At 34.3% G+C, this 16773-nt stretch overlaps 1 protein-coding gene across 28 annotated transcripts in view; it reads right to left on the minus strand.

The window, feature by feature from the left end:
* The window catches only part of LOC18103868 (protein ROOT HAIR DEFECTIVE 3 homolog 2), a 207976-nt gene that overhangs the window by 110573 nt on the left and 80630 nt on the right, over positions 1-16773 (minus strand). For 22 of the 28 annotated variants that reach the window (XR_008056948.1, XR_008056947.1, XM_052445889.1 and 19 more), the window contains exon 17: positions 4865-4977. Coding sequence is in view for 26 of the 28 variants with exons in the window: in XM_052445889.1 (XP_052301849.1) it covers positions 4865-4977 (113 nt within the window). In the remaining 2 variants the exon portion in view is untranslated. Of the gene's footprint in view, positions 1-3952; positions 4104-4247; positions 4327-4533; positions 4626-4715; positions 4785-4864; positions 4978-16773 lie in introns of all 28 variants that reach the window. The other 6 variants (XM_052445895.1, XM_052445904.1, XM_052445896.1 and 3 more) reach the window with 4 other exon arrangements.

A 16773-nucleotide genomic window follows, 5' to 3' on the forward strand; every position in this document is an offset into this window, starting at 1 on the left:
AAATTGAAATAAAAAAAAATTCATTTTTTTTCAAGAGTATTTTTAAAACATAAAAACAAACTAAATCTAAACCCGTGAGTGACTAATTTAGTGCCAGCTAAATTGGCACTTGTTCATTCTTATATTGGAGAGAGATTTGTTTGCCATCCGCGACTGAATCCTTGTAAGTCAATTTATATACAAATTTTATAGGTAGTTAAGTTAGCAATATGGTTATAATAAATTGGTTTGGTAGAGGTTGAACATGGCGTGTCTAATGTCTTTTCTCTTTGGTTTTTTCTGGGTAGATTTCTGCCAAAGACTTCTTCATAATATTAAAATCCGTTTTGCCAGTTGTTCTTGAGTCAAGGATATAAATAAACATCTTATGTGGGTTCTAGAAAATGGGCTGACATTATCGTATTAAGGGATTGGGTCTGAATAAAAAATTATCCACAAGTTCAAAATATGGAAAAAAGCAATCTGCATTACCAATATATATGCGTACTTGAATATAACCTCTTCCCATGTGTCTGAGGCAAAGGGGTCCAGTGTAGCTCCCATGTGCGTATTTTGCAAAGATGGATCAGGAACTTTTCTGTTCACAAGAGTTATGCTTTTATTACCAAGATACAAAGAAAGTTGGAGATTAATTATTCTACCGAAAATATCATATTAAAAGTTTCCTCTTTCCGGTTAGGGTAGTGACATCCTCCTTCGACCTCCATTGATTATTACTCTACAATACCAAATTCGATTAATCTATGATGAGAGATTTGCAAGATTACCATTTGTAGAAACTGATGATATTCTTACTAGTACGGCTTATCAAATTACAAACAAACTTCTTTCATTCATCAGATTCACCATAACATGTTGCATGGATAGTTGGACACACAAATATAAACTGTCCAAGTGTGGATTTGCCATTATTACTGTTGTCACAGCCTCATCGCTCTCAAGAAAATCACAATCCCTGCATCTACCACTGCAGCAGGCCCCACCACCGCAGCCACCGCAGCCCCCGCCCCCGTAGCCACAGCAGCAGTAGCAGCAGCAGCAGCATAGCTTCGAGTTCTCCTGCGACCATCCTAAAGGAAACACCAAGTATTACATTTCGAGTGATGCATAAATTTCTAGTCATAAAAACTTTTATCGGCTTAAAGTATTTTCTTGGTTTCAGTGCTTAAGTTTAGAAGTATAGGAACATCAATTGGTATATAAATTGAAGATGGCAGATGATAAACCGAGAATGTTCTAATAAATTAATTTTAAAGTTTTTGTTTTTAGTAAAAACTACATTCAAACAGATATTGTGAATGCAATCAAATTACCAAATGAACATGTAGTGTGATACCAGAGTAAAATATACCTGGCGGGATCTAGCTCCGGTCACCATAGGATTTATCTGTTCTATGAAATTCATCCACAATGATTTGCAGTCCTCTGGTTTAAGGAGAGTGGTAGCTTCTGGAGAAACCTGCTCATATTTGATTATTATGTGAAACCAGTTTGGCACAGAGACGTGTAAAACTAAATGCATTACATTTGCATACCAATAAGCATGCATAAACTGTTACCTCTTCCCATGTGTCCGAGGCTAGGGGGTCCTGTGTAGCTCCCATGAACGTATTTGGCAAATACGGATCAGGAACAATTGTATCCATAAGAGAGTAATAGAGTACATTCTCAATCTGATCAGGCATTCCATCGAAGCGGATGGCCGCAATGATTGATAGTATTCTCAAAGACTATAACAAAATAATTGGGAGACATTCAGAGGTAACTCAAAGTTTAACCAATTAAGCATCCCAGCAGCCATTAATTATACAAAATCTAGGCAATGTTACCTCTGAGAGAGCGTCCCTTTCAACTTCATCGAGGTTTCTTTCCGTAGTCCAATTATACCATGAAATTGAGTTTTCATCATGACTGAGGACCTGTGAAAACCTAGAATACGCTCCAAAGCTTTAATAAAAAAACAAAAGGGAAAAAGAAAAGAGCTGCAATTAAGTGATGTACCTATCCATCATGCGCTTCAGAACTCTCTCTGCATCTGCTGCTTCTCTTGCCTTCATCTCCAATACATTTCTGGCATGCTCCCTCAAATGTTGCAATTTAGTGTCTATTTCAGAACTGTTCAAATTGAAACTAACAGCAGCATCTGAAAACTCAGATACAGCAGCCTCAGTGTTGCACTCAAAAAGATTTCTTATTGATGCCCATGTATCTCTTTCGCCAGCTTCCAATAACGATTCTACTCTTTTGGCAAGCGCATGCGTTATTTGTTTCTATGCAGGAGTAACATAACAAGATTTGATAATTTGATTAAGTAGAGTGACATACATAGAACCAAGAACGCAAACGGATTGTGATATCAGTGAACGAAATACCTTGTACTTTGCCATCATTTCTGACAACATATCACAAATAAGTTTTTCGCGGAATTTTGAAGCATTCCACTCACTCTGTTGAATGGCAGCATCTGAAAGAGCACAATATTGAAGGTAACTTGCCAAATCTAGGAAAATGAGTTAGTAGATGAAAGATGCTCACCAATCATATGAACACAATTTTAATCATAGAAGGATGAGCAATAATAGCAACATTTTAAAAAGTTGTAGTCACTGTGTTACATTTTGTCCACTAAGTTACTTTTTTATTCTGTTTATCACTTTGTTCAATGAAGTATCCATTAAACTAGCATTAATCTTCTTGATGCAGCCGGGTTATACAAACCGAAGGTTATGAGCATTCAAGTAAGGACTCGACACTATTAGATGGGGATCTAATACAGTCACTATGTAGCTGGTCTCACATATATTTTTATGAATCAATGAGACAAGTTTAGACATAAGAGGAGGTCTAGTTATGCTAGACTAGGTTAGTACTTTAAAATTGAGATAATAGAAGATTTACCTATTGAATCGGGTTCAAATTTTTCGAAGTGTTTATATAGACAGTTTTCCTATGAAAAGCTACTTTATCGCTTATTGAATCGTTGAATCTTTCAGAATTAGGCCTATAAGTTACTATTTGGAATAATTTTTTATTTTTCCTAGGATTTTCTAGATTTATCATTATTATTTTGGATTTTATTTTAATTTCCTAAATGTTTTTAGAAATTAGGTTGTTTCCTCGTAGATATAGGTTTTCCTGGCTTATATAAAGGACATGTAAATTTATTGAGAAAACAGCCAATTTTTAAAAAATAAAATTATGAATTTAGAATTTATTTCTGCGAGTTTTTTCACTCATTAAAATTTTTGTGTTTTCTATGCTATTGTTGTTCTGTTAGCTGCCGCCAACATCACTTTTAGAGTGAAAATTGTAACAGCTTGAGATTTGCACGAGTACAAAATGCAAGTGGTCACCTAAGAAGAGGAGGTGGAGGAACACATCCTGAGAATGTTGACTACATGTATACCTTCATTGATTCTAGTGATAGAGGGGATACAAGATTTTATATCGTCCATGAGAGAATAAAACTAATTCGGCGCTCTTTTGGGAGTATGATAACTCATGCATATCAGTTAGATATGAAGTTTTTTCTTCAGGTTTAAACTATCTCTGCAGTCATATTACTTGCCCATTGAGTGCCGCTAGTTTCCATTACAGGAGAATGCCGAGGAGAAATATAAAATTTCACAATTCATCAAACAGAAATACAAGAGCATGCCGAGCATCCTGTATCTAAGAAATTTAATCAGACCATCGAGACAAATGAAATATTGACAGTTTAACTGTGTTGATGGTAAAAATACTTGATAACAATAGCATCCAGAGAGTACCTCAACATTATAATTAAGAAAAGAATATAATGATAAAACAATTGAAAGAGGAGTTGCTTTAGAATATTATGAAGTCCGAAAAGAATCCTTTAGTTTTATGCATATAAGATAACTGTATTGGATTTTTAAAAAAGCAAATAAAAAATAAAAAATAATATGTTCAGTGTTTGGAGTCTATATACCTTCACATCCTTGATCAAACATGCTCATGCAAGATTGGGAACATAGATGAATAGCAGCAACATTCTGTGACTGTTTCAGGCTAGTTTTAAAACTTTTAACTGTGTTCGAATACAAATGCATCAGCATGGTATCATAGGCATCGCGTACCACCTGCATAATATATTGGCACATTTAAATCTACAAATTTAAATGTAGAAGCAAAAAAAGAAAAGAAAAGATCAAATATCGACACATTTGACACAACCAGGGAGCTTAAGGACTTAGAAAGAGGAAATACACATGCTAAGGCCTTACCATCAACGCATTTGACAGCAACTGTCGCCGTTTTTCATTTCGTACTTCTTGATCAAAATAGACTACCTCCCTGTCATATCTAATGGGAAAAAAATGCAAAATAAGAGGTTCCGGATCAAGTTAAACAAGAAGTATACTCCAAGACTGTAGGCACACTATGCTAACGATTGATATGGATAATTTAAGTAGGAATCAATTACTTCGCGAACCAAAGTATAACAATCAAATTGATCATAATTCAAATTTCCACTTCGTTTTGAGACAGACAAGCATGATGTATACTTACTCTGAAAGATAGGTTTCCAAAATAGAACTGACAGCTCCTCCAAACCCTGATACTGGACCAGCTTGAACAGCTTCCTTCATTTCCAACCAATCCTGTAAGAAATAAATTTAGTACTAACTGATATTAAATGAGGTCGGTGAACTTTAAAAGAAAGAAATTAGAAAATAAATTCAATAAAGTACCTCGTCGGTTGTAAAGCATTTGAGCTTCTCACCCGCAATCTCTTCACATCGAACAGTGGCAACCATGACCTGATAAACAAGATGAGAAGTATATTTACATATGAAACCTGATGGTTTATATTTACACAGGAAAATGGCGTTTAATAAACCTTGACAGCAGGAAGATCTAAATCCCTGTTGTCTTTTATTATTTTCCAAATCTCTTCTGCACGAAGAGGAAATCCTGAAGCAGGTTCAACTTCCTCCCTGTCACCAACAAGACCTCCTGGATAAATGGAATGGACAAACCGCTGTCTCAGTTGAGCAACCTGTAAATGTCAATGCTATCAGAAAAATGGAGTTACGAATTACAGATACTGGATTTCTCACTTGATAATTGCTGTCCTAATTGCTCCCACATGCACAGATCCATAAAATTATCTTATCACAGGACGTAATGCTCATTTTGTAATTCTTACATGATACACTCCTAATGACTATTAAACACTCTCCAGTCAAAGCTAAGCACCAATGTGTAATGCATGATTATCAAGTTTAACGTGCATAAAAATTACTTATTGGTTAATTATGGACTCCATAGTTAACTTCTACATTAACCACATGAATTGAAGACGTATTCTCGGAAACGAAACAAAGCCAGTCACTCCCACCAAACCTTTCCTGAGAGACCTGAATGCATTGATGAAGGGTATTTAAGAATATTTGCCCCATAAAGGGTTGGAGAATTAGGTTCAGGGTTTGACATATATGCAGACTTGGAATTAGTTTGTTCCCAGTGTATCTAGAAGAATTTGGAGGTAAAATCAAAGCTGAGACTAGTGCCTAGCGAGAAGAAGAGATCGAGAGTAAGAGAAAGAGAAACCATAGGCACCAGGCTTTCAAAGTAACATAACTCTCAATTTTATTTTGTAATTCAACTCTAATACAGGAATATGCTGCTGTTCTGTCCCTTCATACAAACGCCAATGATTGTGAATTCCAATTATTTGGTAAGCATATGCAAAGCTACAAATCATTCCAGACATCAATTCTAGAAAACACGCAGCAGCACAATCTAGAAGAACTCAGGACAAAAGTTTTGAGGATTGACAAACCGCTTTCTTAGTGGAAAAGCTACCTGCTCTTTAAATTTCTCCTCTTGGTATTCATAGCTAGGCAAAGCAGTGATCTCCACCTTCATATCAATAATTAGAAGCATATTAAGTTCATGGAACTTAAACAAAAAGGCAATATATGATGCATATATGCCATTGGCATCAGTATGGAGATGGAGGTGATCTGTCATACATTAAAAAACTCTCTGAGAGGAGCACTACTGAGAGTCTCAGGCTCAGCAACAGCAGCCCAAATCTGCAGAAAGTATGACCTCAGAAAATGCTGGAGAATAAGAAGAGAAATAATTGATCCAAAAAGAGAAATGCATAAACAGAGAATAAGAAGTATGAACAAAAGTACCTTCTCAATATCTTCTAAGAGAGCAGTCTTTAAATATTCAAGTGGAGTCTACATAGACAATCAGAAAAGGGACAGAGATTCAGCGTTGAAGATGCATTTAAAGAATGGAGCGCAAGGTGCATGGAATCTTCTCTCAAGAAACTTATGGGCGCAACAAGTCCATACCTTTGAGTGATCACGTATAACAAACAGTAGTGTTTTTTTGCGGGGCTTGAATAAACGCTTCATGACCTGAATACAAGAAATAATAGATTATCACATATCAGCATCAAATTATGTTGGGTGAAATACTCAATATTACACACTGGGCTAAATGAATGCAGCTAAACAGTTTTGATAAAATGGGGTAAGTTTGCTGTGAATATGGAATCGGAGGCTCCTTATCTATATTCTATGCATGATGAAAAATTGATAGATATTAATTAGTATATTAATCCCGGCTCCACAGTGGGTCAATATTATTATTTTTTAAATATAAAAAAAATATTAAAAGTATAGAGAATATTTTAAGTCTCTTGAGTCTGGTGGCCAAGCCAGACCCAAGAGAGTTGGGTTTAGCGGCTATTCCAAACCCACGGTACTTTTCAATTCAACCCTTGTACTTTTGATTTCTTTTTTGTTTTCCTTGGTTTTTTTTTCAAAGTTCTTATAGTTTTTAATTTTACCCTTCAAATCAAATTTATGGTTTTTTCTAATAGTAATAATATTTTTTTTCAAATTTGTTAATAATAATAATAATAACAACAACAATTTTTAATTTTATCCTTCAAATTAAATTAATTTTTGTCGGTAGTAATAAGTTTTTATTCAAATTTATTAATAATATTAACAACAACAACAAAAAAAAATAGTAATAATTTTACCCTTCAAATCAAATTAATAGATTTTTTCGATAGTAATAATATTTTTTAAAAATTTATTAAAAATTATATAAAAAATCTTAATAATAATGAATATAATAATATATATAATATTAATAATAATATTAAACATGTCTGACCTAAGTTTAAGTGGGTCTGACAAGTATGTCATACCCACCGTGCTTGAGTCTGGCAAACATGCACTTTTGATTTCTTTTTTTTTTCCTTGACTCTTTTTTTAAAGTCCTTGTAGTTTTTAATTTTACCCTTCAAATTAAATTTATGATTTTTTTTCCTAATTTGTTAATAATAACAATAATAAGAACAACAATAATAAAAATAATAGTAATAATAATAATTTCTAATTTTACTCTTCAAATCAAATTAATAGTTTTTTTTTAGTAATAATATTTTTTTTCAAATTTATTAATAATTATATTAAGAATATTAATAATAATAAATATAATAATATTTGTAATATTAATAATATTCAACATGTCTTACACAAGTTTAAGTGAGTCTAACAACATGCCAGACTTACCGTGCGCCAATGTCAGACCCAAGTTAGTTGGGTCTGTTGGTGCTAGACCTTAGTTTCTTGGGTATGACATCCCCTACCAGACCCTAGTTTCTTGGGTATGACCCTGCCAGATCCAAGTTAGTTGGGTCTGTTGGTGCTAGACCTTAGTTTCTTGAGTATGACATCCCCTACCAGACCCTAGTTCCTTGGGTATGACCCTGCCAGACCCAAGTTACTTAGGTCAGGCATCCATGCCACATCCAAGTTCTTTGGGTCTGGCAAAGCTGAACCCCAGGAACAAGGGTCTGGAAGGGGATGTTATACCCAAGTTCCTTGAGTATGGCGCCCTTGTCAAACTCAAAATTTTGGGTTTGGCAAGGAACTTGGGTTTGGCCCCCCTGCCAGACCCATGGCGTCTGAGTATGATAACATTTCCAGACCTAAGACACTAGGGTATGACAATCATGCCTAACACGAGCGCCTGGGGTCTGACTGTTTTTCCAAACCCGAGCGAATTGGGTCTGGCAGACATGCCTGACCCCAACGCTTGGGGTTTGACAGCTATGCCATGCCCCGACATCTACTACTGACCTAAAGCGCTTGGGTGTTGCAGCCATATGAAAACGACAAAAACACCCTTACATGCAGACTTGTTTTTGTTGAGTCCCAAGGGTAATTTTATATTTGAATTGTTTTAATAAAATGAAAAGATGGTGAAGCCCCTCAACACAAACATATATTTTCCCTCCTTCTGGGGTATGGATGTATCTTCACTGTTTATTTTTTTCTAAGATAAAAGAAGCTCATAACCCAAAGGTTAAAATTTTGTATCCTAAATGACTAATCAATATCTATATCATTGCCTAAAGAACCCAAAAGAACCATTCTGTCCCCAATCAATCTTTCAATGTCAAATGTATCCCATGAAAAAGACAATCTTACCCTTAACTGCATGCTTAATAAGGTTTTTTTTTTTGCAAGAATAATGACGTCATTGCACTGCTTTAATCCACAATGATTTATGAATTGGTGAATAATAAAGGGGTGAACAATGAAACATTGATCTCCTTTAGTATAATGTATAATAATAATAATAATATATTACTCCATATCTAGCTATTACAAACTGGCTTACCTAAGGTTAAGAAAACCACATTAATTTAACCAATCAAATGCAATTAAACTTGACTATGTAAAGAGGTTTGGAAATTGGTTCAGTTACTTGATTACAGCTCACTTGAGTTAATGCAAATTGCTTTCAAGTACCTGGAAAACTGTTTTTAAAAGGGGTCTGCTGGCTGCATGTTCCAGTCCAATGTCTTTGTACCACCTGCATATGATACTCAACACAAAATCATTTGACAGAAAAAAGTACTGGGCTGCCTTGCCGACTATGGAAGGCTACATCATGAGTTTTGTTTTTTGGCTAGGCAGAGTCATACCCAGTTGTGGACATTTATCAAACTTCCCAGGCAGAAAAGGCATTCAAATATTATAATGATGAGCATACAAAACTCACATGTTTATCAAAACAACGTCAGCGATTGCCAAGGCAAATAAGGTGCTTTGTTTCTCAAACGCTGTGTCATCCTGAAAAAAGTACTCATTCGCAGTGCCAAACTTGTATAAGCATCACATTCGCAGATTGAAGCCATAAAGTAATGCAACCACAAATATTGAAACCATTCAGTAATCAACGATTTGTATCTCACAGAAGTTGAAAAGAATACAATGTAGCCATAAAACCCTCTCAATTAGCAAAGGAAAGTTAAAGTAATAAAAAGCTCTAAGAGTTACCTCGCCTCTTTGATTGCTGTCGGTTCCCTCGAAATCCATGGCAATCGTAAAAGGGTCAATATCACTACACTTTGCAATCCAAATGCCCTTGGTTGTTTGACCTCTGAAACGTATATAACTACATTATCTTCCTCTTTCATGTATACAAAGCAACAAGAACAGTAAAATATACAATTTCTCAACTAAAAATAAAATAAAATCAAACCTTCCATTGTATGCATCCATCTCCTCGAAATTGGTATGGAAGGTCTGATTCATTAGGGTGCTTTTCCCTGTTCAAGATTAATTAAGTAAAAAGCTATCACTACCAACTTCATTAAAATCAATGACTATTAAGAAATGATTAATAAATCAACACGAAGTTAAGAAGTTGAACACTTGCTTACCGCTACTCTGTGAGCCAATGATGGCAACAATAGCATAGGAGAGACCGGACTGAGCGAACTCGGTGGCTGTCATGAAGTCTGTGAGTCCATCCACGTTGAACTTGCCATTTCCATCAATCAGCTGCATGCCTTGCTCCATTTTCATTAACGATCTAACTCAACCACAATAACCACAACTCTTGAAGTGTCTTCCTTCCTGTGTTCGTGTTTCTGGATTGCAGAGGAATCTTAAAGCAAAAGTAAAGTGGCAGGGACAAAGGATCCTATTAAAGTAAGTCTTCATGAGTCTACTTCTACTCGAAGAAGTTGTTTGCTTTTTTTTTTTTCTTGAGTTTGGACCCCACCAATAACTGAGAATAAGAATATGGATGGATGGTTAGAGAATTATGAAATTTTATTTACTATTTTAAGTTTGTAGATTGAATTAGTTTTTTAATTTGGTATTAGAATCTTAATGACTAAGTGGTCATGAATTTGAATCTCACCACCCTTATTTATTTGATAAAATTTAAGAATAAAGTAATGTGGGTATGTGCAAGTTCTAGTTTAAAAGACTTTCATTTGAGGAGATGTATTAAAAAATAATATAAATTATATTTTGAAATCTCACCTAATAGCTTAAACTTTTAAATTGAATTGATTTTTTGATATGGAGATTAATTGTTTTTGTGTTTTAAATTATTTTGAATATTTTTTAAAAAATTTTAATTTTTGTTAATTTTAAATTAATTATTTTAATATTTTTAGATATTTTACTGATGTTACAATAATCGACAACATAGCATATCAAAGTTTAATGTCTTAACTCAATATTCTTCTTTCATAATTTTTCAGGGTAAACTATAAATTATTCTCTCTAGTTTTGCAAAATGAGTTCCTGAAACTAATTAATTAGTCTTTATATTTTAAAATCAGCCTATAACTTGATTTGTTTCATCCATTTCATGTTTTTTCCAATTAATTTCATTTCATTTTAATTTTAAGTATTAATTTCAAAAGAAAAAAGAAAGATAATATGAAAAGACTATTAAAAAGAAAATATTTTTTGGAACAAAAATTATTAAATTAAATATGTTTAACACTGGTAAAAAAATTAATTAATTAATTTTCGAAATTAGAAAGACTATTCAATTTATTTTGAAAATATAAAAAAGAACCTAGCTAATTTATAATTTACTCTTCTTATCTCTAATGACTATCAAAGTACCACTAAACTTTGACTTACGTTACCAAAATACTTATTTGATGTGCTTTAACTACTTGAGGCAGAAGCACGGTGGTGAACAAAGGGATTAATTAACCCAAAGCTTCAGGGATTAATCAATGCTCTTGATATTATATATATAATAAATTTCGTTATGATTGGTATTTTATTTTTTAATTAAAATTATACAAAATATACATATATATTTAAATTCAAAGATAAATTAACTTAAAAAATATACATTAATCAAATACATGCTTTATTTTATTTTCATTAACAATCTTATAACTTTAAAGATGATGTCTAATCGTATAATAACAGTTGTTTTTTAAAATAAATTTTATTTAAAAATATATTAAAATAAATTTTTATTTTTTAAAAATTATTTTTAATATTAATAAATAAAAAAATTTCAAAAATATATATAAAAAAATTTAAACCAAACAAATTCTAAAAGTGACTTGCGTGTTTTTGCAGCGACCTTGAGCGGCAAAATGCAGGTGCTGGATGAAGCACTCCTCGTACTCCCTCTCTGCTCCTCGTCTTCTCTTCTTGGTCTTTACGTTTTACTTTCTCAAGACCCAGTCCTCTCCTCCCTTCCTCTCTCTTTTCTTTTTTATTTTCTTTCTGGTTTTTATCTCTGTATCGTCTCTGTTTTTTTTTTTCGTTCTCTCTCTCTCTCAGTCTCTTTCTCTTGCGTTTTTTTTCTTTTCCTTTTTCCTCTGGTTGATGGGATTAACTAGGTGAGGGGAAGTTGAAGTCCCCTGTTCCTCTCGAGCCCTCTCTGTTTTTGGTTCTGCCTCCCTTCTTCTCCTGGTCTCCTCTCGTCTGGTTCTCCCCCCTGCTTTTTATAGGGCTGGACTTCTGGTGGTTCATCTGCTACCGTCTCTTCCCTTTCAGGATGAGGATAAGTGTGGCTTGGGGTGTTGGTGTTCTGCCCGGACTCGGACACCAACAGTCCCGCCATGGCTGGACTGTTGGTGGTGGATTTTGACCCGGACTCTGGCTGTGTATTTGGAGGGGCAGCATGATTGGCTTGGGACCCTTGGTAGACCACATCGGTCCGTGTTTGCTGCGTTTGAGCCGCCCGTCATGGGTGGCATTTTGAATTTTGTTCTCACAGGCAGCTTCCTCTGTTTGCAGAGGAAGAAGACGATGATTGGGAATGAAACGGCGCCGTTTCTAGGCTGGGGAGGCTCTTTTTCCATTTGGTCCTCGAAGTTGACTTGTTGTAATTAAGCCCCTGGTCCAAATTGTAATTAGACCGCTGGATTTCGGCGCCTATTCACTTTGGTCCCTGGAATTTAATCTATTGCAATTTTGACTCAAATTGACCCTGAACTTTGATATTTCTTCAATTAAACCCCTGATTGCATTAATTAACTCTAAATCAAAGTTTAATTATATCCCAAAACTTATCAATTCTTTCCATTTCTACTAAAATTGACTTCCAAACTTAATCCCATTCTGATTAGTCCTTAAAACTTTCAATTTGTGTTGACTTGAACCAAACTTCAAATTATTCTTCATTCATTTTTATTTTTTTAGTGAATTTATGTTGTTAAAAATTGTATTGTGACAAATATCTTTACAAATATATCATCCACAGGTCCGAGGGGCTTAAAAATTGGTGGTTGAGTTTGTAGTACCCAATCTTCTAGTTATGGTCGCATGGTTACATAAAAGTGAAAGAGAACACAAAGAAAAAAATATTGGTTACGGTATGCTTTTGCCGTTTACCGTTTACAAAATTCAGGTAATTTATTAAACATTGCTTTATTGTAATCAATCATGCATTACTGATTCTTTGAAATCTTCATTGTTGAAGCAATTATGGTGGTGTTTTTAAAAGCTCTTGGAGTTTGTAACTATTGGGAATTTGTTGTAATTAAACAAATTATGGGTGAATGAAGAATTAATCTTAAATAACTATTTTTACATTGTATTGTTTTGGCTAACCTAATTCTTTTACAATTTGTTTAGGATCTTTTTTCTAAAGTTTGATCCATTTCCTTCTATTCATCTAAGTGATTCTTAACTTTGACTGCCACTTGTTTTAAAATATTATTCATTATTTCCATCATAGTATGACTAAAGTCAAAGATTACTTCATCATTTCGTTTCTTTATTTTGACATTCAATTTTGAATTAACTTCTTCTAATTCCTTAATCATTCATTTATAAGATTTCTTATTTAAGTTTTGAAATTTTTCTACTTCGTATTCTAGACTTCTTTCACCATTTTCTCTCTCTCAAATTTTTGGCTCTAGAATGTCATGGTTAGATGTCTCATTCATTACCACAATCCCTTTATGATGATCTTTAATTAATCAGTTTTATCTTTTGTTTATGTTTTTCTTTAATTTCTTCGAAAAGAAGCCTATATTTTTCTTCAATTATTTTGTTAGCTTTTTCCACCATTTGTTCAAAGAGTGTATATCTCTCTTCTACACTCATAAACCTGCGTTCCTCTTCTTTATGTTCTACTACTACCCTTGAAATGATTGATTCTATATTTCTTTTTTCAACAAGAACACCCACCAAATCTTTTCTTTCTTTTAGATTTTATAGTAATTTTGATCTTCCTAGTGCTCTAGTTTCAAAGAAACAAATATGAGACTCCCACTGTAGTCACTAATTATTCCAAGCTCTTGCGTGCTTGCTTCAATTAAGAGAACTTTGAATTTCAAAATTAGATACTAAATTTAATGTTAACAATTTGAACTTCAAACACTGGTCTTATAACTCTAGACTTGTAGTTCTAGACTTATAAAAATATTTTAAAATTTTTATGGTCCTTTAATATATAGGTTCAAACTTATTGGCAAACCTAAGTTTCCATACCAATTATTGGAAATTAAACACAAAGTATTTGAACCTTTCAAGTACTTATTGATTGATCAAACTCTTATTAAAATTATAAGTGCATTTGCTTTTATATTTATAGAAAAATTACAACCTCTAACTACCATAATCCAATAAAAATTCTAACTAACTAAGCCAACAAGGAGAGCTAATTAGTTTAGCACAAATCTTTTTTTTTTATTAAGAATTTCATACTTACACTAAAATTTACTAGTCTAACATAAATATTTTTTTAATAGAGAATTTTTACTTACACTAAGATTTTATTTAACAATTATTATAAAAGAGAATTAGTGCTCAAAGAACTATCCTTTACCTTATTATATTATAGATTCTTTCCACCATTTCTATAGGGATGAAAAATGGTTTGCTATCCTTTACTACTAGGATGTCGAAATTGTTTTTCTTAATATGTTTCATCCAAATATATTTAGTAGGTAACAAAAATTCAGGAAACAATTTTTTTTCAAAGTTTAAAATAAAACGATTGGTAGCTTTATTTGTTGGTAGGAGAAACCACTTGTGGTGGCTTTGAAACACTCGGAGGGGATAAAACACACTGTTTTATTTCAAGAACAAAGCTTACAACAACTTAAACAAAAGCTTAATACAACCCCTCTCTTTCTCTCTAGTGTTTCTCTCTATTCTCTCCACAGAGAATAACATAAGCTTAGCTACCTATTTATACACGAATTCAAAACAAGATAATTCAACCTTCAAGTGTGAAGGCGGCTGGCGGCATGCAGCTGGTGGCTGGTGACTGGCGGCTGGGCGGTGACAGCTGGTGGCTGCCTTCCTTGACCTTCTAGATTGATTGAGTTTAATGCAACAAATCTCCCCTTTAAACTCAATCGAGGGATGTCATGCCAAGCATGAACTTCAATCTGCTAAATATTTCTCCCTTAAATGGCTTTGTAAAGATATCTGCAATTTGATCATTTGTCTTGCATGATATCAGTTCAACTTCTTTGTTCTTCACATGTTCTCGGATGAAGTGATGACGTGTATCAATGTGTTTACTTCTTTTATGATACACCGGGTTCTTGGCTAATACAATCGCTGATCGATTATCAATATAAATCTATGTGGGATCTTCTTGAGGAAATCCCAAATGCTTCAGCATATTTCTTAACCATATTAAATGGCATACAGCTGAGTTGGCAGCAACATACTCAGCTTCACAGCTTGATAACGTTACTATCGATTGCTTCTTGGATGACCATGTGAAAGATGTATTTCCCATGAAAAAGACAAACCCTGTTGTGCTTTTCCTTTCATCCAGATCTCTTCCCCAATCACTATCCGAGTAGCCAACAAGATTGAAGTTTGTACTTGAGGTATAAAACATACCTTCATTGATTGTTCCTTTGATGTAGCGAAGAATTCTCTTGGCTGCATTCAAGTGAGACTGGTCTGGTGTCTCCATGTATCTGCTGATAAGACCAACTCCGTAGAGTATATTCGGTCTGGTACATGTCAAGTACCTTAAGCTTCCTACTAAGCTTTTGAAGTAAGTTGGATCAACATTTCCAACATTACTCTTCCTCAATTCTACTCCATTCTCAATTGGAGTTGATATCGAATTGCAGCTTTCCATCTTGAACCTTTCAAGAATGTCTTTGGCATAACTGCTTTGGGATACAAAAATCCCTTCTTCTTTCTGCACCACTTCTAAGCCAAGAAAGTGTGCCATCAGACCAATGTCTGTCATCTCAAACTCCTGTACCATGTTTTTTTTAAAGGCTTCAAACATGGTAGGGTTGTTGCTGGTGAATAGCAAATCATCAACATATAGGCACGCAAATAATATGCTGCCATCTGCTTCTTTCTTCACATATATTGCGTGTTCATATGAACATTTTTCAAATCCATTATCTTGAAAATACCTGTCAATTATGGTATTCCAAGCACGCGGAGCTTGCTTCAAACCATAAAGAGCTTTCTTCAACTTGTATACTTTGCTTTCATTTTTAGCTTTGATGTATCCAAGTGGTTGTTCAACATAGATCTCTTCTTCTAGAAAGCCATTTAGAAATGCTGACTTCACATCGAGTTGATAGATCTTCCATCTATGTTGTGCAACTAGTGTGATCATCAGTCTGATTGTCTCTTGCCGGGCTACTAGAGCAAATACTTCTCCATAGTCAATGTCTTCTCTCTGTTTGTAGCCTTTTGCCACTAATCTTGCTTTGTATCTTTGCACTTCTCCTTTTGCATTCTTCTTTGTCTTATAGACCCATTTGACACCTATTGCTTTCTTGTTTTCTGGTAGATAAGTCAGCTTCCAGGTATCATTCTTCTCAATGACATGTATTTCTTCATCCATTGCTTTTATCCACTTCTCTTCTGTGATAGCTTCATTGAAGCTAAGTGGGTCACTATCTGCAAAGAAACAAAATAGAGTTGTATCTTCCATGATTTGAGTGGCATCGTACAACTCGTCTAGATTTCTCATCCTTCTTAGTCCTTCTGATGAGGATGCTGATGATGATTCTGGTGTGTTTCTCCTGTTGAATACAGGGAATCTGTGTACCGGACTTTGTGGCTCATCTGCTGGTACTATCGGACCTTCTGCAAGTACTGGTGGTACTTCCACTTCATCTTCAAGGATCAAATCAGTGCTGATCCATTTGACTGCTTCTTGGTCATCCTTCCATTGCCAAGTTTTATCTTCTTCAAAGATAACATCTCTACTTATAATTACCTTCTTTGTGATGGGATTATATAGCTTGTATCTCATCCTTCTCTCATCGTATCCGACAAAGATGCATTTCTCGCTTTTATCATCGAGTTTGGTCCTTCTTGCATCTGGTATCTTTGCATATGCCACACAACCAAAGACTCGAAGATGAGTAACACTTGGTTTGTGACCACTCCATGCTTCTTGTGGAGTGACAGCTTGCAAACTTTTGGTTGGGCAGCGATTCAGTAGATACACTGCACATAATACAGCTTCAGCCCAGTATTGTTT

The sequence above is a fragment of the Populus trichocarpa genome, chromosome 12 (assembly GCF_000002775.5).
Source record: "Populus trichocarpa isolate Nisqually-1 chromosome 12, P.trichocarpa_v4.1, whole genome shotgun sequence".
NCBI lineage: Eukaryota > Viridiplantae > Streptophyta > Magnoliopsida > Malpighiales > Salicaceae > Populus > Populus trichocarpa.